General features: G+C 31.1%; 2 protein-coding genes across 2 annotated transcripts; one reads left to right on the top strand and one right to left on the bottom strand.

Moving 5' to 3' along the window:
• Nucleotides 1-4,195: 4,195 nt before the first annotated feature.
• Nucleotides 4,196-6,840, top strand: LOC107605634 (cyclin-D3-1). The gene is made up of 4 exons (XM_016307579.3): nt 4,196-4,795; nt 5,014-5,200; nt 5,289-5,422; nt 6,299-6,840. Exons 1-4 carry the CDS (start codon nt 4,379-4,381, stop codon nt 6,578-6,580), a joined length of 1,020 nt encoding a protein of 339 aa, XP_016163065.1. The 5' UTR covers nt 4,196-4,378; the 3' UTR covers nt 6,581-6,840.
• Nucleotides 6,841-16,570: 9,730 nt separating this feature from the next.
• LOC148563143 (uncharacterized) lies at nt 16,571-17,323 on the bottom strand. Its single transcript, XM_088491192.1, has one exon. The coding sequence runs from the start codon at nt 17,321-17,323 to the stop codon at nt 16,571-16,573; it is 753 nt and encodes a 250-aa protein (XP_088347318.1).
• Between the last annotated feature and the right edge of the window lie 6,483 nt (nt 17,324-23,806).

Here is a 23,806-nt window from a genome sequence, read left to right as displayed (position 1 = left end):
AAGAAGAAGAAGAAGAAGAAGAAGAAGAAGAAGAAGAAGAAGAAGAGGAAGAGGAAGAGGAAGAGGAAGAGGAAGAGGAAGAGGAAGAAGACGAAGACGAAGAAGAAGAGAAGAAGAAGAAGAAGAAGACGAAGACGAAGAGGAACCGTTTGAGTGGGGCGCGTGTAATTACGCTCCATTCAAAATGAGTTAATGCGCGTGTTAATGAAGTTTGGGCTGATAACTTGTAAAACTTGTACGGCCTTTTTACTTGTATGTGTAGCAGGCCCCATACTTAAATTAATAAAAAAATGTAAATAAAATAGTGTGGTAATATAATATTATATTTATATATCACTAAAATAAAATTGATTTTTATATAAATAAAAATATTAAATTATTAATTAATTATCGTAATTGAATAATAAAAAAATTTTGTACTAAATGAAAAATTTTTAATTTAACACTCATTTATAATATATTTTTATAATATATACATATATAATATACAAATTGATCGAATAGAATTAAGACTCAATTAATATTCTACCTGACTCATAATTAAATTTACTTGGTATCTACAATCAATCGAATTAATAACTCTACCCGACTAAATTGGATACCATGTATGCTGTGATCCTAATTATTTAGGACTTGAGGTGAATACTATATATATAGGCTTAGTTAAGGGAGAAAGAGAACTTCCATGGCCAACCGACCGACATACTATATTTTTAGGTTGTTAAGAAGAGTTTAATTAAAGTATGATCCACTAATTAACAACCTTATATTTGTAAGATTTTATCCTAGTAACTGATTGAGTTAAATACCTTTATTGACTTAATAATATATAATTGAATATGCATATAAAATATTTTTATAATATAATGATCATGATACAATAATTATTAAATACTAAATCATATGTAAATTAATTATTAAATATTACGTAATTTTTCTAATGTCGGCCCCAATGAAACATCTTAGAAAGAAAGGTCGAAGAGACACCGTTTTTCAAAACGAGGACTTGAAGGAGTAGTAGTAGTCATCACTCATCACATATATAATTTCATTTAAAGAAAATAATAATCAGATTACTTGAAAAAGTTAATTATGTAAAATATAATTTTATTTTTTTATATCTATATTTACCATCTAATAGTGGTTACTATTATGTTGTATTATTTTACAAAATACAAAGATATTGATTATTTATAAAATAAAGTTTAAAGAGATTAATCTGTAATTTTGTAACATAAACCTCAAATTAAAGTTAGTGCGTTAAATACTATATATATATGATATATCACACCAAAATATCAACTCTTTGAATTTTTTGAATAATTTTAATACAAATAAAGTCAAGAAATAAGTCAGTCCACATAATTTTGACTTTTAAGGGAAACTTATTCGTTTTTATATGATTTAGCTAACCATAATATTTTATAAGAAGAGTAAAGTATCGTTTTTGTCCTCAACGTTTGGGGTAAATCTCAAAGTTGTTTCTAACGTTTCAATCGTCCTATTTAAATCATAATGTTTCAAAATTGACTCAATGTTGTCCTGCCGTTAGAAATCTGTTAACGGAATTGACGGCGTGATAAAATTGAGACAATTTTAAAACGTTAGGAACTTAAATAGAACGAAAACATTAGGGACAAAAAACGATACATAGAAATAAATTTTAATTTTATCCTTCACCAATATCAATCTTTTACGATACATAGTTATTCAATTATTTTTTAATCACATTTAAATAAATTACACTGAATTACATTACTTTGATTCTAAATAAATTAATTTTTTTATAATTTTACTTTTAAAGATTTTTACTCATCATGAAATAATGTTTGTAAAATGATTAGAATTACATTACTTTATTGTATATATATCATTTTTTCTTCCACAATTTATGTACTAGTCATTTTACAAATATTTTATAATGAGTAAAAATTTTTAAGAGTAAAATTATAAAAAATAAATTTATTTAGAATAAAATTAATGTGATTAAATATAATTTACTTAGATGTGATTAAAAAATAATTGAATAACCATGTACCGTAAAAAATTTTTTATATTATTGAAGGATAAAATTAAAATTTATTTATATGTATTATTTTTGTCCCCAACGTGTTCGTCCTATTTAAGTTCCTAATATTTTAAAATCGTCTTAATTTTGTCCTGCCGTCAATTCAGTTAATCGATTTCTAACGGCACATTGAGTCAATTTTAAAACGTTAGAGACTTAAATAGAACGATATAAACGCCAGGGACAACTTTAAGACTTATCCCAAACGTTGAAGACAAAAACGATACTTTACTCTTATAAAAATATTAGTTGAAATTGGTAACAGTAACAACTACAAACTTATGATATATATAATATCTCCATTGTATTAATAATTCATCCAATAAACTTTAATATACTTTTTATATGGGCACCTTATATTTTTTATCTATTTATTATTATAAAAATTATTTTGCAAAATAGATGATTAAGTATTTAAAAACAAATATCATGCGCTATGAACAAAATAAAAAGTACAATGTTTTTTAAAAATTAATTTATTGTTAAAAACAAATAATAAAATATTTTAAATAATAAATTTTAAACTATAAATCTTACATCTAAACAATTAATATAAAATATAATAAGTAGTAAATTAAAATAATTTATTTAATTAATAAATAATACAACATTTTTTATTTAATAAAAATGTTTAAAGATGACTCCCATTTCAATGTCTAGGACACAGACAAAGACACCTACTCAAAGTAAACAAAAAAAAAGTGTTTTATATATTGGCAAGATCTTTATTACAAACAAGGACAATAACAAAGTTTAAATTTATAAACTCATATAAACTATGATCACTCACAATAGTTTAGACAATTGCTTAATTATTAATAAAATAAAAAAAATATATGATTGAAAATATAAATACACATTATTATCACACTTATGTCTTTTATTTTTAATTATTTAAAGAAACAAATAATTTTTTACTAAATTAAAATATAACTAAGTCTCTGACTTTTGTTAATAAGAGACACATAAAATTTTTTATCTGACAACTGTTTACAAATATAAAAAATCTATTTATAATTAAATTTGTTGAAAAACTTATTTGTTTTAATATAAAAGGTGAGAAATCTGTTTGTGATTTTTTTATTTGTATATTGGGGTAAAGTATTAAATTCATTCCCTGTGTGTATGGGCGTAATTCTGTTTTGATTCTTAAAATTTAAATTGTCCTATTTGAATCTAAAAAAAATTTATTTAGTTTCAATGTAGTTTCACTATGAGGTCAAAGTTAAATAATTAATGGAATGTCCTACATAACAACAGGACAAAAACAAGATCGATAATCTAGAGAATAAGTACAAGCTCCAAAGGCACAAAATCAACTGTTGATGTATCAATACATTTATTTATCATTTTCTTTAGTTCTATAGAAAATATTTCATTTAAATTGTACGAAAAATGATAAATAAATGTATTGATGCATCCACGGTTGATTTTGTGTCTCTGGAGCTTGTACCTGTTATCCAGATTATCGATCTTGTTCTTGTACTACTATCATGTGGGACATTTCGTTAATTATTTAACTTTGATTTTAAGGTGGGACTATATTAAAACTAAATGAAACTTTTTTGGATTTAAATAAGACATTTTAAACCTTGATTACGCCCAAATATAAAGAACTAATTTAGTATTTTATCCTGTATATTGTATAAGAATTTAGTTGACATATGTTTTAAGAATAAAACATATGATAAATTTATTATTAATAAAAAATTTTAATTTTTTTATTTAATGAAGATAAAATAAATATATTAAAAACTTAAATTTTTTATATTTTTAATAAAAATGTTTTTATTAGTGGCAAAAATTTATCATGTATCATAAGTGCACATGTTAGCTAAGTCTATTGTATAATATATTAAAAATGTTATTTATACACCAAAATTAGTCACTAAAATTAGCCACTAATATATTTGTGTATAAATACATGTGTAGTTTAATTTATTTTCAATGTATATTTATATTTTAACATATATTTTATACTGATAACTGATTTTGGTGGCTGATTTTGGTGTACACGTAGTATTATTCATAATATATATAGTATTTTGTGTTTTGTTATTAAATTGTAAGAATAACAGCTAATAAAATCTGCCACTATAACAGTGGTGGTTTTGGGAAACTCCACACACCAATAAATAACATTCTATAGACTCACTCTTTCTCTGCTCTCTCATTATTTTCTTTTCTTTCTTTCTTTCTTTTCATCCTTCAATCACTCCCTTAGTTTCTCTTCTTCTTTTTGAATAAGCATATTTCACAATCATGCTTTTCCTTTTCTCATTCCTATAATGTACCAAAGAAGAACAAGACATGGCACATCATCATCATCATCAACACCACACAGATTCTTTGTACTGCTCAGAACAACATTATTTTGATGATGAGGAACATGATCATGTGTTTCTAGAACAAGACATGTTTTGTGATGATTCAGAGTTGAAAACTCTTGTTTCAAAAGAACAAGAACAAGAGAAGAAACTCAGCATCATTCTTTGCATTGATGAGTGGGAAAGAAGAGAAGCAGTTGAATGGATTCTTAGAGTGAATGCATATTTCTCATTCTCTGCTCTCACAGCTTCTCTTGCTGTTAACTACCTTCACAGATTCCTCTTCACCTTCACCATGAAGAAGCAGCAGCCATGGTTGACTCATCTTGCTGCAGTTGCTTGCATCTCTCTTGCTGCTAAAATGGAAGAGACCCAAGTTCCTCTTCCTCTTGATTTACAAGTATGATTAATTCTATAGAAAACATTTCAAATGTACCGAAGAGTACGGTGCACCAATTATTCTAATCGTTAATCTTAATTAATATGATCAACGATTAAAATAATTGGAGCACCGGTATTCTCGATGCACTTGAAATGTTTCCAATTCTATATATTAAGTGATAAAATAATAATATATTTTTATTAATAATGAAATTTAATTTATGAAAATATGTGTAGGTGGAGGACAGCAAATATGTGTTTGAGGCAAAAACAATAAAGAAAATGGAGATTTTGGTACTTTCAACTCTTGAGTGGAAGATGAATCCACCAACACCTCTCTCTTTCATTGATTACATCACAAGAAGACTTAAATGTTTTCACTTCCTCAACACATGTCAGTCTCTTCTTCTTTCTCTCTTACCAGGTAATAATTAATTAATCTCTTTCTTTAACTTCTATATATACATTTCTTCAACTTCTCTTATTTATTTATTTATTTATTTTTAATGCAGATTCCAGGCTTATTGGCTATCTTCCTTCTGTGTTGGCAACTGCTACAATGATGCATGTAGTTAACAACAATGTGGAGCCTTATCTTGCATCTGAATACCAAAATCAGTTCTTGGGTATTCTTGAAATCAACAAGGTTTGCATCTCTTAATCATCAAGTTCTTAATCATAGACTACTCTGTCTTATGCTGTTAAATTTTAGAGTGATACTACACTTTTGATATTTTTAATTAAATTCTTTATTTTATAAAGTAATTATAATCATTTACATAATACAAGTAAATACAGTAAGAATATATATTTATTTTTTCTCTATATTCTCTCATTTTTGTGTATTTTTACATGTAGTGAAAAGTAAAAAAATACAAAAATAAAAAAATAATTGCAGGAAATATTGACTACAAACCCTATTAAATGCTCATGACAAATGAGTTTTATACTTTTATTTATATATACAGATATAGATTATTTGTGCTAGAAGTGTATAATAAAGTAATTAAACACTACAATAATTTTGATCCCACCTATTATTACCAAATAATCTCTTTTTCTTTCTATATATATGTTAATATGCTGTCCCTCTTTACTATTAGGCTAAAAGTTATATATAGTTTTTAATAAAAATTTAATATATTTCCTTATAATTTCTTTAAAAGTTAAAACCACATCTAAAATAAAGGATTATTTACACTCATTACACATATCATAATATAAGATAGAAAAATTTTCAAGTATACTCGGTATACTAGTATTTCAGTGATTTTTAACTGTCGAACTTAATTGTAGAAAATATATATAATATATATAATTAAGATTAACGATTAAAATTTACTGAAACACCGATATACTTGAAAAGTAAAGTTGGCCAAATAAAACCCAAATGTACAACAATATCTTGCAAAACTTGTATGAAACAAATTGTAATGTTACTACCTCATTGTAAATGTTACTTTAATAACTTAGTTTTATTGCTTAAATAAATTAAACCTAGAGTTTGATATATATGTTGCAGGAGAAGTTAGAAGAATGCTACAATCTCATATTGGAGGTTGTATCAGAGTCAGGATTCAACTACAAAGAATCCAAAAAACGCAATTTTGGATCAATTATTATTCCTAGTAGCCCAAGTGGTGTAATTGATGTGTCATTTAGCTTTGATCATCATGATAGCTCTAATGATTCATGGGAAGTAGTATCTGCTAATGATTCTGTTTCATCAACACCAAACAGCATCAACAAGAAGAGGCCTAGGACTCAAGAACACACTGCTTCCTTTGAACAATTCAAGCAATGATTTTCTCAGCCCTTAATTAATTAATTAATTTCAATCTTCTTTGTGAGAACATCATGTCTATGTATATATATAGTCCTATCTTTATTTGGATTCAATAATAAACATTTATGTTGTGATGGGGCTATATATAAGGCAAAGGTTCAATTTTGTGGACTTAATTTCCACTTAAACCTGAGATTATAGGTGTGTGAATTGAAGGGTTTGGTGCTAATTAAGATTTATATATAGTACATAAATCAAAATAGAACATTAGCATATCATTTAATCATTGAAGATTATTCATTTCTCTTCCTTTATCCAAACAATGACTCAAAAGTATATATGCCAAAAAAGAATGAAGGAAACAAAAGAAGAGTACTATTATTTATACATCTAACTAAAAGTCTTATAAAAAATTGTTGTTTAAATGAGACAGCTATTTTCTAGTGTTAAAGAATATACTATTGGAAACATTTCAAATACACCGGAAATATCGGTGTACCAGTTATTTTTAACCGTTGATCTAACTTATAAAAAATATATATAATATATATTAATTAAAATCACCGATTAAAACAACTGTTACACCAGTGTTCCCCGGTGCACTTAAAATGTTTCCTATACTATTATAAACTTGGTTAGAATTTAGTAAGCACATGACATGATATGTGTATTTGTTAACAAAAATGAACAATAATGATTTTCTTCAGGGGAGCTTTTCATGGGGACCATGGCCCCAAATATTTTATATAAAAATGAATAATGCTTATTCAAATATAATATTTGGTTGCAGATCTTTACTGCAAAGTTATCTATGTGTATTTGAGATTCACATAACTTATTCATTTGGAATTTTTTTTATGCTAAATTTAAGATAATGGGTTTTGAACTTTGGTCTTTTTACCTAATTGAAGTCTTACAAATTGAAGAAAAAAATTAATACATTGGATTGGACTATAATAGACTTTGATAATTGTCTAATTTTTTATAACAATCTAATTTAATATTATTTTAAGTTTTATTAATTTTTTTTAGACACAATTAAGATATTATGTTAAATAAATCTTGGTGTTATAATATTCAAAGTTTCGATCTTTTAAGTTTCAAATTAAATTCCAAACAATTATAATTTCATGTATCATTGAAAAATTAGGTAATTTTTTATCCATTTATTTTAATATTATTTTATACTTTTTTAGTTTCTTAATTGAATTTACGATCAGAAAAAAAAATTAAATATCCAATAAGTATATATTATAATTTTTAATATTTATCGTTATAATGAAAATTTCTTTTACATATTTAATATTTTATATATTCTAATTTTTCTACAACTATAATAATAAAAAAATCAAAGAATTATGTCCTTTTAAAAGGAACACTAATATTTAAGAAGGAAAAAATATATATTCTACAATATTATCTATTGATAATTTCACTACTCTAATAAATCATAAAAAAAAGTAATTTGATACAATCTTTAAAGATTCAAACAGTCATATCTAATGAATTTGATCTTAATTTTTTGAAATAAAACTTTAGGAATAACTAGTTTTAATTTTGACAATATCACCCTAAAGAAAACAAATGAAATTAAAAATTATTTTATTAAATGAGATTCATATAGTAAACATTTAAACAATTATTTCTTATCTAGTACAAATTATCCAAAATGATTTTAATATGTTTGGTTTAATATTTTTTTCATAATTAAAATTAAAATACAACATATTATTTTTTATTTTTTAAATTACATATTTGCCCCCTCAAAATTTCTCTTCAAGTTCCACCACTGATTTTCATTATGAATTTTGTCCAAAACTCTAGCAACATTATTTTATTCTAATTATATGCCATTGTTTAAATAATAATAATAACCTATCACAATATCAAGAGGCACCATATGTTAATAAAACTCAGAGGGTAAATTTTCATCTTTCTTAAACTAGTCTAATATTTGAGATGACACATTAAGAGCATGTGAAGTGAAAACTTTTAGAATTTATATATTAATTTGAATGAAATTAAGCATGTTGTTAAAATATATAATAATTATTTAAAATATAATTTTGTTGGGTAGGTTGGTGTGGTGGCAGGGCAGGGCACACCTTGAGCAAAGACAAGAACACAAATACAAATACAAAGGGGAGGACAAAGGGTCTATGCCTTGGTTTTAGCTAAAAATGAAAAGACATGGGAGAAGAAAAACCTTTTCTTTCTCCAAACCAAGAACACATAAAAAGAAATGAACAAAAATTAAAAGAATAATTGTATCACAGCTGGATAGCTCATTGCATAGTTGCTTTCTTTACCTCTGCCTTTTATGACACAAAATAATGAAAAATAATATATAATTTTATATATAATTTAAATTTTTTTTAAATATACCAAAAATATTAGTATTCTAAAATTGTAAAAGTTGATTTTATTTAATATATTATATATTTTTTTATAATTAAGTTTAACGGTTAAAACTACTGAAATATCAGTGCTGAATATAAGCTCATTTTTTTGGATATGAGAAATATGTGTGTGTTGTGCATTATTCTGGAAAATGTGGGTGTTAAACATAGATGTAGGAACAGTTTTTTCTGAAACAGAAATGAAAAAATCGGACCATTCGATTTCTTTGTAAAAAAAAATTAAGCTTACTAATCGAACAGTCTGATTAGTGTGGAAGAGAAAATTTAAATTTTGGTGAAGGTAATCGGACCTCCGATTTGTGTACTAAATAATCGGACGGTCCGATTTTTACTCCTGACACCACACTTACATAAAGCACCTATATACTCCATATCTGCGTCCTACGCCATTTCTCCTCCCACATCTAAATTAAAAAGTGCTGAATATACATTTGAAATTTTTTCCATTAGTTTGAAATCTATAGAAATGTGCCAATGGCCGACAACATCTTTCTCCCTTCACATCCCATGTATCAGAAGTTCAGAACTCCCCAACCTCTTTTGGTTTGCTTGACTTCAGACATATATAATATTTGATTATTTTTTTATTTTTTTTTTATATATCACTAATTTTTTGAGAGTTTATTATGTTGTAATCAGTTTAGATTTAGTGGTGTCACACTCTTAATACTTAATAGATTAATCATTTGTTGTTTTAATTGTTATTATGGTATTTATGTGAAGACTTGAAGTTCAAACCTTATTTGAAGAAAGGATTTAATCCATATTATGATTAAACATATTTTAAATTAACACAAGTTTGTAATTAAATAATAATATAAGACTCTTTATTTTATTAAAATATGAGTAAATGCCTTTTCCAGTTTCTAATTATTTGTCGGATGGACTTCTCACCTCCTAAAAAATCTAAACACCCAAATTGGTTCCTATCTACTTTGATATATGTACGTTCTAGTTCTTATCTACTTTGAGTAAATGTCCTTTTCGGTCTCTAACCAGAGACTAAAACATATATATATCAAAATAAATAAATACCAATTTAAGTGTTTAGATTTCTTAAGAGGAACAAATGGTTAGAAATAAGAAAGGACATTTACCCTTAAAATATTGTTACAAGATTTATATCTTTTAACAATACTTGCAATAAAGTTTAGTGTGCTTATAACTATGAGATATACATCATTTTTTATTAATTTATAAGATTAAAATAGTCTCACTCAATTCTATTATAATATTATCATATTTTATTACATAGTTTTTTTTCCTTTACATCTACATCACCGCTTTTTTCTTTTATGACTTAATTAATAATTAATAAAATCATACTCTATTAAATCATTAAATAATTTGACATAACACAACATTGTTACTTAATTAAAAAAGTTAAGGTCTTTAATAAACCAGACAATGATCTCCTTATTAGCAAAATGGTTTTTGTAGTGATGGATTATATTCATGCTACACAGTAGTTAATTAGAGGCATTGCATGCATGTGCTTGCTTAAATCCTAATTAATAATAAATTAAAAAAGGATGAAACTAAACATTATTTACATAACTATTTCTTCATCTTTTTTTCAACTCCTCTCTACAAATGTACATCTATAATAATAAAAAAAAAACCTTAAATCTTTTTTATTTTGTAATTTATTTAAAATGGACGTAGGACAATTCCAAAGAAGACCTATATTATACTACTTTACATTGATAAATCTGTTTGACCTTTTCTTTTATATATGTATTTGTATTTTAACAAATCAAAAAAATTAAAAAATTAAAATGATATATTAATATATAGAATGGCAAAAGGTAAATATGATAAATAAGATGACTTAACTGCTTAAAAAATGATAGAACTATATAAGTCATTCAAAGGGTAGGTTAAAATTAAAGAATGTCAAACAGATTTTGAAAAGGAAGACATACACCTTGAAAAAAATGGGAGACAAGGGACAATGATAATATCTCTTGATTTTGATAGATCAAGATGATATGTCTTTACTCTTTACAAAATGCTCTGGGTATTTTAATTATAGTGCCTATTCAATTTCAACTAAAAAGAAAAAAAAAAGGGAGGTTAGTCTTTTGTGCTTCATTTGTTTATAAAGATAATACACTGCATATGAATACAAAGATATAAAATTAGGGATGTCAATGGGGCAGGGCGGGGGCGGGGGATGCCTCCCTGCTCCCCATCCCCACCCTCAGATTTGCTCCCCATCTCCGCCCCCAGTCTTCGTCGTGGGGGAATATTGCTCCCCATTCCCATTCCTCACAAGGCCCCATTTCCTGCGGGGAACTCATTCCCTATCTACATAATAGTTATAATTAATTATTAATTTCTATATGAATAGAGCTACAAATATCTATCTTATACAAAAACTGCAAGATTTTATACAAAAAGTCTAAATGACACGATGGTGACTTCTTTCGAAATAACGCAATGGGAGGACGCAACGACGAGCCAAAGAAAAAAGCAGTGGACGAGGTGGGAGATGCGGCAATAGAGAGGAGAATGGATACGATGGCAGAGTTACGAAAAGGAAAGACGCAAATAGAAATTATGACGCGGTAAGGATGATGGCATGGTGAGGTGTGACAATGCGGTGAGAAGGGTGACGAGGGGGTGGCTGCAGAGAGGTTGGATGGAGTATGGACAGCCTTAGGAATATCTGAATTGGAGAAGTGTTATGCAAATAAAGATTAGGAGTTTTGGGTTTCTGTATATATATATATGTGTGTGTGTGAGAAATGACTAAAAAACATATATGAGAAATAAACTATTAAGGATAATTCAAGAAATTCATAAATTTCGGAGAATAGCGGGGACGGGGCAGGGATCCCTACTCGGGTCCCGTGCCTGTTTCGGGGGAATTTTGTTCCCCATCCCATCTCCACGGGAAAAATTCCCCACAATCGGATCCCTATTCGGGGCAGTCCTCGCAGGGATCCCTGCGTCTCGGAAAATTTTGCCACTCCTATATAAAATTATATTTAATATATGAGATATAAATAAAAATATTATATTTTAAAATATTAAATTAATATATTTTATATTTTTTGACAATAAAAATACAAAAAAAATTAATTATTTATTTTATTTTATATTTAATTTATTATCAAATAAAACAAAAAAATATCATTTTTTTTTATTTATTGTGTCCTACTCTCAAAATCAAATAGAATCTGAGCCTTGTGGATATATTATTGATAAAAATATTATTTATATACTAAAATTAATCATTAATATATTTATGTATAAATATATATAATTTAATTTATTTTTAATATTTTATATTTTATATTAATAACTAATTTTATTGACTAATTTGAATGTACACTAGTATAATAAATTATTGATTACTTGCTTTCTACATATTGTTTGTGAATGTGGACTCTTCAAAATATTTTGACTCCTTCAATTGAGTGAACAAAAGAGTGTAATAATAAATAATAATAATAACCAATAATATACAGTATAAAGAAAATGAAAGCCGTATTCGGTGCGGCAACTACAATCCTACAAAAGTCTTGGTCATGCTTTTTATTGTTTTTTTATTTCTAGTTCCCATATTTTTAGGCTTTTTTTCATTTAAACTAAAAATAGATTATTTGGGTTTAGGTTTTTTATTATTCGTTTAGATCACTTGTTCAAAGTTCAAACTCATTTAAACTTTGTGCCAATTTCGCTCTCCACACTACTTTCTTTTCCTTTCAAAAGCATATATATATATATATATATATATATATATAAAAGGACAAATCACATAACTAAGCCAATGAAAGTAAAAAATTACACAAATTAGTTAAACCAAAAATTGGTTCATGAATCAACTAATGTACGTTTTTATATAGTTTGAACCAGGTCAATTCGAACTCAAAATACATGTAATTCGAATCACATTGATTCGAATTACAGACACACGCACACACTCACTAATTCGAATCAACCTTATTCGAATTACACATTGCTTAATTCAAAATGAGTAATTCGAATCAGCCTGTTTCGAATTACTTAGGATTGCGTGCTGGGGAGTAATTCGAATCACCCTGATTCGAATTACTGTGTGTAATTCGAATCAAGTTGATTCAAATTAGTGGGTGTGTGCGTGTGTGTATAGTTCGAATCGATGTGATTTGAATTATATGTAAATAGAGTTCAAATTAAGCTAATTCGAACTATATAAAAACGTACTTTAGTTGATTCATAAATCAAATTTTGATTTGGTAAATTTGTGTAAAATTTTCCTCTCCTTAACTTAATATAGTAATTTGCCCTATATTTAATTTCTTCGATTGTATTAGGTATTCACTTGAGATTTATAAATCAATTTTGTATGTCCTTTTATTTTAGATTGTCTAGGTATCACGCACCCCATAAATTAATTTGTAAAATTGAGTTAAACTTATTTAATTTTAATTTTAATATAGTGTTAAAATCTATTTGAACTAATATTATTAGGTCATCGACCTTTTTCGATTACAGTGTCTTTGATTTACTCTCAATAGGTCAATTTTTATCCATATGCAATTCTCTTCTAAAAATTATGTTCTACCTTTTATTATCTCTTTATCTCGAACCTAATCATATAAAAAATAATAATTTTAGAATATATTTAAATTTTGCAAGACGCGTTCGATCATTATTAAGAATAGAAGAAATTAAAGCAGCTTGTTGCTATTAATAAAAAAAAACACATGATATTCAAGTATTACCTTTTTTTTTAGGTAGAAAGATCAACACAACAAAGTAGAGTATATAAAACAGTAAAGAACAACTTACAACTCTAGTCATAATAACCCCTGATTATCTTTGGCATTGTCATCAATAACCATATGATTCACTACCACTCTACTCATTGGATAGCAAAAAGGATCTACTTATAATGTCCACCACACGTGAGTCTTGATTCCTGAAGATTCTATCATTCCGTCCTAGCCAAATCGTCCAGATAACAACAAAGAAGCCAATCACCCACCTCTTCCTCTCATCTTTCTTTCTGCAACATTCATCCAACTTTCAAAGTGTTGTTTTAGTGTACCCAGCATGGTCCATTCTCTTCTAAGAGCAAAAAACCAAGCACACCACCCCTACCATGAAATCTCACAACCAACAAACAAATGAAAAGTAGACTCTACATATTTACAACATAAGACACACGTACTATCATTCAGGTTAATGACACATAGTCTACACAATCTTTCCTTAGTATTCACCATCTCCACCAACACAAACCAAGAGAATAACTCAATCCTTAGTGGAACGAAACCCTTCCAAATAGTACTTGTGAAACTATAGCTTGTTATTTCCTCCGGGAGAACCGCTTCCTGCAACACCTGCACAAATGAGTTAGTTGAATAGATACCAGATCTACCAAATTTCCAAACCACTCTATCCTCCCTCTCAGTTGTTAGCTTAACTGACTCTAAAACCTAATGGAGTTGGTTTACTAGTTCCAACTCACATTGAAACAGCTCTCCCCTCCATTGGAAGTTCCATATCCACTCTAGCCCATCCCAAAACCCGCAATCCCCAATAATCGATCCTTTCAGGTTTGAGACCGAGAAAGCCTTGGAAACAACTCTTTCAGAGCACCGTGAGGTAACCAAATATCCTCCCAGAACCAGACTATTCTGTCATTCCCTACATCCATATACAGACCTCTGATCAATTTTTCTCTAACATGTGGCTCATGAATTTGTAACTAGTAAATATCCTTCTAACGACTCCCTCTTGTAGGCACAGGCTGACCACACAGCATCTCAGACGGATTCATGTTATTACAGGAACAGACGACTTTCTTCCATAGGGGACAATCCTCTTTCGAGAACCTCCACCACCACTTAAAGAGCAAAGCTGTATTCCGAATCACTGCGTCACCAACACCTAGACCACCTGCCTTTTTCGGAGCCATCACCACTTCCCATTTTACTAGTGGTATCCCATTTCTCCCATCCTCTTTACTCCACAAGAAGCGCCTTTGGAGTGAGATCAACTTCTCCGCTACCGCCTTCGACAACTTGTATAGGCTAAGATAGTAGATAGGCAAGCTATTCAAAACAGACTTAATAAGAACTAGCTTACTGACTTTGTTTAGGGTCTTTACTTTCCACAGGCTTAGCTTTCCTTCCACTTGTCAATCACCGGTTTTCAAGTCTTAACAAGCCTCGGGTTCGCTCCGAGAGAAATGCCAAGATATCGGAATGGTAGAGACTCCTCCTTATACCCCAGCAACTGACACATCCTACGTGCCCACTACTGATCACTATTAACCAGAATGAAGCTGGACTTCTCAAAATTAATATTCAACCTAGACATTAACTCAAAACAACGCAACAATCGCTTGTAGTTCCTGATAGTCTCTTCCTCAGTAGGGCAGAATAGAATGGTGTCATCTGCAAACTGCAAGTGCGATAGCTCGATATTATCCTGCCCAACCAAAAGTGGATAGATGCGGCTATTCCTCATTGCCTCCCTAATCATCCTATGTAGCACATCAACAACTAGCACAAACAGAAAAGGAGATAAAGGGTCTCCTTGTCGTAGTCCCCTTTTCATCTTGAATGGCTTAGAGGGAGACCCATTTATAAGAACCGACATAGACACAGAGCAGACACACTCCTTAATCCACCCCCGCCATCTATGGCCAAAACCCATCTTCTGCAAAACAATATCCACAAAGCTCTATTTGACCCTGTCGTATGCCTTTTGAAATCAAGTTTAATAATCGCTGCACTCTTTTTCCTTGCCTTCAGCCACTGCACGGTCTCATAGGCTATCAATGCCCCATCATGGATTTTCCTGCCCTGCACAAACGCACTCTGTGTCTCTCCTAATAACCCTGGCATGACCTTCCTCATCCTCCGAACCAATACCTTAGATATTATCTTATACACACACCCCACCATACTAATCGGCCTGAGGTCTTTTATTTCTTTAGCTCCCACAAACTTCGGCGCCAGCGCCATCCAAGTGATATTCGAATCCCTAGGTAACCTAGAAGACCGAAAAAATCCAAGACTGCTCCAATAAACTCCTGCCTAACTTCTTTCCAACACTTCTTAATGAAATTCATATTATACCCGTCACTTCCTGGTGCTTTTGTTGACTCACAATCCCAAATTATCTCCTTTATTTCTTCCACAGATGGCATCAACTCCAGCTCTGTTGCCTCTTCCACATCTAACTGCATTACTAACCCATCCCGAAAGCCTATGTTAGGTGACACCTCCTGTTGGTACAAGTCCTTGTAGAAATCTCTTATAGCCACCTTAATCCTGGCCTGATTCCTCACTACTCTTCCATGAATCATTAAAGCATCAATCCGGTTGTTCCTCCTTCGAGCTGAGGCTAAATTGTGAAAGTACCGAGTATTTTTGTCCATCTTCTTTGCATGCCAGGACCTTGACATCTACTTCTAATGTACCTCCTTCCTGATATACCACCTCTTACAAGAGCTAACGAGTGCCTTCCTTCTTGCCTCCAAGGTTCCATCATGCACTTCGTTGCTAACCATATTATCTACTTTCTTGATCTCCTCCTCAAACTTTTGAATCATCATGTCCATAGATCCAAAATTCTCTCTATGCTATCTGCCCAAAGGAACCGTCATTGCCTTTAACTTATCTAGGAAGCGCCCCTCACCTAAGCTTCTCCACTCCTCCTTCACCATCCTCAAGAACCCTTCATGAGTGAACCATGAATTCAGACTTCGAAAAGGTCTCAGCCCCCTTCCGACCCTTGTAGCCTCCATAATCACTGGGCAATGATCCGACAGCCCTCTTGGTCCACCTCGTAACCTTGTCTCCGGGAACTCTTCTAGCCATTCCAAACCAACCAACATTCTATCTATGCGACTACAAGATTGGCCCCTGAACCATGTAAACAGGCAGTCAGATAAATCTAGGTCCACGAGCCCCATATCCTGGATCCATGATTTGAAATCCGCTGCCGATCCCGTCAAAGTAGTTGCCCCTTTTTGCTCTTCCACTTTAACGAACTCATTAAAGTCACCCATAAAGCATAAGGGTACTTGACATAATCCAGATAAAAAGCTCAGCTCTTCCCACACAACCAGCTTTTTATTCCGAGCATGCGCACCATATACTAAACAGAAAGCACAACGAAAACTATTCTTTACCAGTTCCCCCTCCACACACAACCACCTATTTCCTTTATAACAGTTGCATATCTTAAAAACCGTTTCATCCCACATCAACAGCAGACCGCCTGAAGCACCTTCCGCCCCCACATACTCCCATCCTACCGCATCATTTTCCCACTGTTGTAAAATATCAAATTTAGTCACTACCTCTCTTTTAGTCTCTATCAGGCCTAGCATTGGTAGCTTAAAATTTCGTCTAAAATTTTTCACCATGCTCAATTTACCAACTCCTGCCAACCCCCTAACATTTCAAGAACTAAAAATCATTTTAAACCAGTTATACACATCTTACTCTGATTTTTTGGACGACTTCTTCTAGCTTTCTCCTTTTGCTTTGCTTGCCTTTTCTTTCAGGCTATTGCCTCATTTTGTGCCTGCAGTACTGCCATAATGTCATCTTCCTCGTTGTACTGAACCGCTCAAGATTCAACTGCCAGGTCCCAAGCTTTCATGTTCTCTTGCATTTCAGTCTCACGTTTATTTTCAGACACTTCTGTGCCGGTTTTACTGTTAGCATCAAGTGTTGCATCCCTTAGGTCCTCTGGCTCCCCCTAGCACCATCCTCTTTTATCTCCGCCATTTCTACCAGAGCTTGGTCTTCCAAACCGCCTGGTTCTTTGGCCGATTTAACCCTTTTGGAGCATTTTTTGCATTGAAAATAACCTGACCTTATCCCATCTCCTACCATATCACAACCCCATTCTCCCTTCTGCCTGACATCCAGCTCACCATAACCCACCAACCCAGAAAGAGCCTTCCTTCGCAGCCTGGCCACCTCCAATCCACCATCAAAACGCAGCGTCCCTGCCGCACTCGAACCATCGGACTCATCACCGCACCCTCCTACTTCATTCTCTTCTCGCCCCACATCAACATTCCCAGCTTCCCGACCCAAGAACGACACCAGTTCTCCGGCATCGTTCGTCATTTCCGGCATCAACAGGGCTGGCCCCCCTTCATCCGCTGATGCATGACATTCCCGTTCTCCTTCCTCGTTTTCCATCGAGCGGGCCACCATCCTACAGTCGCCTCCGTCATATGGGCTACCCGAATGGGGGGTTTCGCGGTCTGGTTGGCTCGTCTGCTGCATGGCTGTGTCAGCGCCGCGGTGAGTCTTTGTGCCATCAACGCTTCTCTTTACACCATACGCCCGATCCCCAAAATTTCCCCAAACTGCGTTCGGGTTCGAGAGAATAGCAACCCAACCCGCCCAGCACTTCTAACTGGACCCACGTGTGAGGCTTGGTGAGAACAGCCCAACTGAACCTCCTTAACATGGGATAATAAATTTTGGGCCTCAACGCTATTGGTTACAAGATAAAGCCCACTAACATCCAAAGTTCCCCTATTTATACTGCTGATCTCAACCCCTGTAACCCGACGATCACTTCCATAGTCCCAAGATAAGGTTCGACCTGAATCTTCTTCCACAATGTTAGGTTGAAATCCCGCACCATCAGCCTTTGTCTCACTAGAGCCCTTGATTGTTGTCGTTGCCGTTTTAGAATTTTTTGAATTCAAAGGTTCGGTACTCTATTCATTTAAATCTCAAAGGGAATTACCACTCTACCCTTCGGCTGTTCTTCCTCCCTTGCCACCATCACAATTATCTCTGCCTCCACATCCCGTCCCACTACCTGCGCGTGACTACATTCCCCAGTATCATAGATTTTGCCGAACATGGGCCCACGGTTGCCGGCCAAGACATCCTTCATCATACAATCCGGTAAAGCCCAAGCATCACTTCTCGCCTCCTTAACCACCACTTCGAACCCAGTCATGCCTACGACGAGATGAACTTTTTCATGAATGACGTCAAACCGAGACGTATCAATCAGCACCCGCCCCACACTGAATGACATAAGAGAAATTGTTGCATCATCACATGACACCACCTCACCCCACTGTTCACCAATCATACGGAACGTAGTGTCTGACCACACATGTAAAGGGACTCCAATGCACTCCAGCAACACTCTTCTCTTATCACATCGTTGATTCTCATTCCAACGTCCAATACTACTGAAGAACTTTAAGAGACCATCCAGTTTCATAGCAAGCGCCTCTTCCACATTACGAAGGCTATCAAAGATTAATAAGGCTTTGTAAGCTCCCATCTCACAGATCTTTACCACATTAGGCCAATTCGTCCGAGCTGTCGCATTCAACAAATGAAAATCTATGGCCTTCGTTGTAGTCCCCATAATACTCCGCTGCAGCCAACCCAAATTAGTGGTATCCGCAGAGACCCGTATTTCCTTTGCCGCCGAGGTCTCTACATGAGTACGATCATTCGCAACGTCCAAAAGATCATGATTTTGCCTAACAATAATTCCACGAGCAGCCTCCCCAACATCTACACGCCTCCCTTCGTATAAATGGTCTCCATCCTGCCTCGGACACTTTTCATCGTTAGCACTAACGACCACCGCACTCCTCCTTGCATCTTTGATTTCTACCGCCAACTTCTCCTTAGAGTTATTCCTCTTGTACTTAGCCTCTCCCACAAAAATCTCCTTCCCTCTTAACCGCATAGAATTCATTTCTGATATCGCTTTGAGCGCTCCACCCTTCGTAGTGTATCTGACGAACGCAAATAGGTATACCACACCATTTTTCATCTTCCTTGAGAGATAGATGTCATTGATCCTCCTCGTCCATGAGAACAACCGAAACAATTCCTGCTTCGAGATATCTTCCGGTAGCCTATTGACAAAGACGGTGAAAGAATCCTGTTTCAATCTAACATACTCTTTTCGATTCTAAAACCTAGAATCCTTGGTTTGATGTTGTAGTTGCCTAGCCCTACCCCGTCCAATGTTTTTCCACTCCCCTCTCTCTCTCATGATAGAATTACCTGGAGGTAAGAAACTACCCAAGTATTACCTTAGCTTGATCAATTCATTTAAAAGTTTGGAAAAATTTCACTTACCACAAAAAGTGAAGAAGAAAAAAAAATCAGATGATGTGTCTTAATCAACTGCCCTCATAATTCCCACAATCTAATTAATCTATGGAACTTGTTATTATTTTTGAGTATTTTTTCAATTCAGAAGTTGAAAATGAAGACACAGCAATTAACTGGTCGTAGACAAATTGAATTTATATAACTAATCGGATTTGATGCGTCGTACTTCATCCCTCAAATTCAAATATAATTTCACTGCCATGCATTTAATTTGTACATCACCATCAATCGCATTCATTAATTAATTAACATAGATGGTTTAAAACATTCTACTATAGGATTATTTTTCTAATATAAAAAGATGGCTGGATAGTCGAATTACTTCTTATAAGATAGATTATTTTTTTAAATTTACCTCTAAAAAATCTTATCAATTAAATTAGTTCTTTAAAAATAATTATATTTTTGTGATATAATTAATAACTTTCATTAACAACTAATATCTCATTTGACGTTGAATAAATATATTTATAAAAATTTATTAATTTAATTAATTTTTTTAATTATATAAACTCTAATTCTAATATAAACTAATAGCACTAAATTAATAGATTTTTATAATTATATTTATTTAATATCTAATTAAATATATTAAGTGTCATATACAATGTGAATTAATATTTTATATCATTAATTATTGATAAAAATTATTAATTAAATAATTAAAAAATAAAATAATTAATTTATAATTTTTTAAGAACCAATTTAATTAATAAAAATTTTTAAAGACAAATTTAAAGAATGACCATCTTTTAAATAAAGACACTGAAAAATAATCATAGTCATATAATGATTATCTTCATTATACGTATCTTAATATTCATTTTAACGTGTCAATTTCAGAGTATCAAATTCGAAGGATGAGAGACTTTTATGGGCCTTTATGAGTTGGATTTGGCTATAATTTGCAGAATTGTGTACATCTCATTGATGATAGAATGTAAACTTAATTAGAGTATAACTGAGAGGCGATAATGATGAAGAACATTGAATAGCAGAAAGAGATAAATATTAATTGGTTGGAAGTGGCCCGTTTTAGATTGAATCTCGTTAGAGAGTCAATGGAGTATTTGTACAATGTGTACAATAAGTTATTTATTTAGTTCAATATGAGTTAAAAAATGAATATTCAAGATAAAATATTACTAATTTCTTAAACACAATACACCCATACTATTCAAAATAACTATCCAAGTACTAGGGATAATAAACACATGATATCCTACTGAATCGAATATTTCTAAACCCCCATTATACATATTGTATAGATATTTCATTAACACTCTATACTTCCTCTTTTAGATTAGATCATGATTTGGGAACTGAATTGAAGGAATGGGACAATTTGATAGCATGGCATAAGAGAGAACACCATATGTTACAATCATGCATTCTGAAATTTATTTAATTTGTGTCAGCAATTATGCAAATGCAGGCTTCGTTGGTCCATGGAGTCACACCATCATCACATCTTTGACTACATACTCAACTATATATGGACTTTATAATTTAAATATACTGATGAAGTAAAAAATTATATACTCTTATTTCTCTCTCAGTTATTATTATTATATGAGTTAAAACAAGAGTCGCATGGATTTTGTTAGTCATTTTTTATTGGATTAGAATGGACTCGTGGAGTTTCTTTTTTTTTTTTTTGTCATGATAGATTAGAATGGATTTCCTTTTTCCTATCGATAACATTTTGTTTAAGTTTGAAGCATATGTTTTATTTCAAAATGTTTATCACTTGACGTAACCCAAATATAAGTTTTTTGAGTCAGCCCATTCTCATAGGGATGTGTTTGGATCGCTTCATTTATGAAATTAAACGAAAAAACAAGCTAACGAGTAATTGGACCAAAACAACCCACTGGGGGAGAATGAAGTGAACTTTTATCATGTCTAAATAAATTCCATTTTTTTTTTCTTTTAATTTGTAAGGATTATTATATTCGGGAGATCACATGATATAACCAACAATGAGGTTTCTCTAGGAATATCAAATAGATTAACCTTTTATGAATCACCAAAAAAAAAGATTAACCTTTTATGTAAGCATGCTTAAATCAGGGACGGAGTTAGATTAAATATTAGAATGGGACTAAAAATATTTACATAATAAAATAAAACTAAAATAAAATTTTAAGAAAGACTAAACTGAAATTTACATATATAATGGATGGACTAATTAGATGTAAAGTACATATGTGACTCCAAAATAAAAGTTCCATCCATTTAAAAAAGATTCGTTAGACTGAATAGACATACCTATTTTTTTTTGTCTAATAGTCAATTTTTAAATAAAAACCATCAATATATAGACTAAAATATGAACTTTGGGCAAACATTTTTGTCATTTTGCCAACCTTAGTTTTGATGAAGTTGAAAGAATGGCATAACTGGATCGCACAACAAAGTTGGTTGTTTCCTTTTCAGAATCCATGAAAAGATTTGTCATTGTTTTCCTCCACACATGCATTCAATTCTTTTTTCTTCCTTTTTTTTTTTAAATCAGTTCTTTCTTGTCAAATTGCATTCTTTGTATATTTCTAGGCCATTGTTATAATTTATTTCTTTTTTAAAATTTATAATTGTATAGGGTTGGCAAACACAAGTTGCAAGAAGATATCACGCGTGTGGGCGCACTTGGTTTTATAAAGACTCATCAAAACGTGACCAAAATTTTGAAATAAAGCAAAAATATTATTCTTGCATCCTTGATCAAGTTGGGTTAGTCTAGTGGTTAGTTCATTAGTTCACTTAAACAAGTGTGGGGGTTTCGAATTCTGCCTTGTACATGTAGCAACCCATTAGCCAGTGACAAACCATTAAATGAAGCTCAGTACTGCAACGGATTAGTCATTGACCTGCCGTAAAAAATATCATGAAAAAAAAAAAAGTTATATAAAACCTTTGACCTTTCTACCTTTGTATTTTTACTAATAAATTACTTGCTTGTTATTGAATTGGTCTTCTTGGTCTTTAATTTCTTATTCTCTTGTGGGTTGGTTCTTGTTGCATTTAGATTCTTCTGATCGAAAATTATTTTAAATAAATTTTTTAATGTTATAAAATTATTATCTTAAAAGTTTAAATTAATAAAAAATATATATAGTTATTTATCTAATATTTTTTCTCACATAATAGTTACTTTTTCGAGTTTGTACGAATTTTCATAAGTTTTTTTTTTTAATTTTATGCTAAAATTATTTTTTGTAGAATTAAGAAAAAGCAATGTTTAAATTTTTTGTCATATAAATTTTGATATTATGTAATGAAATTATTTTTTTAAAAGCTTAAACTAACGGAAAGAATCGATAAATGAATTATTAGATATCTAATATTTTAAAAGCTAACAATCAAAGAGGGGAAAAAAATAAAATTTAGACTAAATATTGATATATATATATATATATATATATATATATATATATATATATATTATTAAGTTCAAGAAAGTAGGGGTGTTTGCGTTGTGGTTTGGATCAATTTTGAGTCAAAAACTCATTTGATCTGAACACTAATTTTACTTGCGGTGTGGTTTAGATTGGAAGATTTAAAAAAAAAAATCCAATCCAATTTGATCCAATTTCAAGCGATTTGGATTGAATTGGATTTGCGATTTTATAAATTAAAAAAATTAAATACATATAATAAGTCTCAACATCAAATTTTAAATAATCAACAAT

The sequence above is a fragment of the Arachis ipaensis genome, chromosome B6 (genome assembly GCF_059453495.1).
Source record: "Arachis ipaensis isolate K30076 ecotype BB chromosome B6, ASM5945349v1, whole genome shotgun sequence".
Lineage (NCBI taxonomy): Eukaryota > Viridiplantae > Streptophyta > Magnoliopsida > Fabales > Fabaceae > Arachis > Arachis ipaensis.
The sequence above is the reverse complement of the archived record's forward strand: the minus strand, read 5'-3'. Positions and strand labels throughout refer to the sequence as shown.

Bases quoted from the DNA above. Each gene is read 5' to 3' on its own strand.
- LOC107605634 (XM_016307579.3), top strand. From the start codon at position 4,379: ATGGCACATCATCATCATCATCAACACCACACAGATTCTTTGTACTGC. The intron at 5,201-5,288 runs GTAATAATTAAT...TTTTTAATGCAG, and splicing joins TCTTCTTTCTCTCTTACCAG to ATTCCAGGCTTATTGGCTAT. The intron at 5,423-6,298 runs GTTTGCATCTCT...TATATGTTGCAG, and splicing joins GTATTCTTGAAATCAACAAG to GAGAAGTTAGAAGAATGCTA.
- LOC148563143 (XM_088491192.1), bottom strand. From the start codon at position 17,323: ATGCTAGGCCTGATAGAGACTAAAAGAGAGGTAGTGACTAAATTTGAT.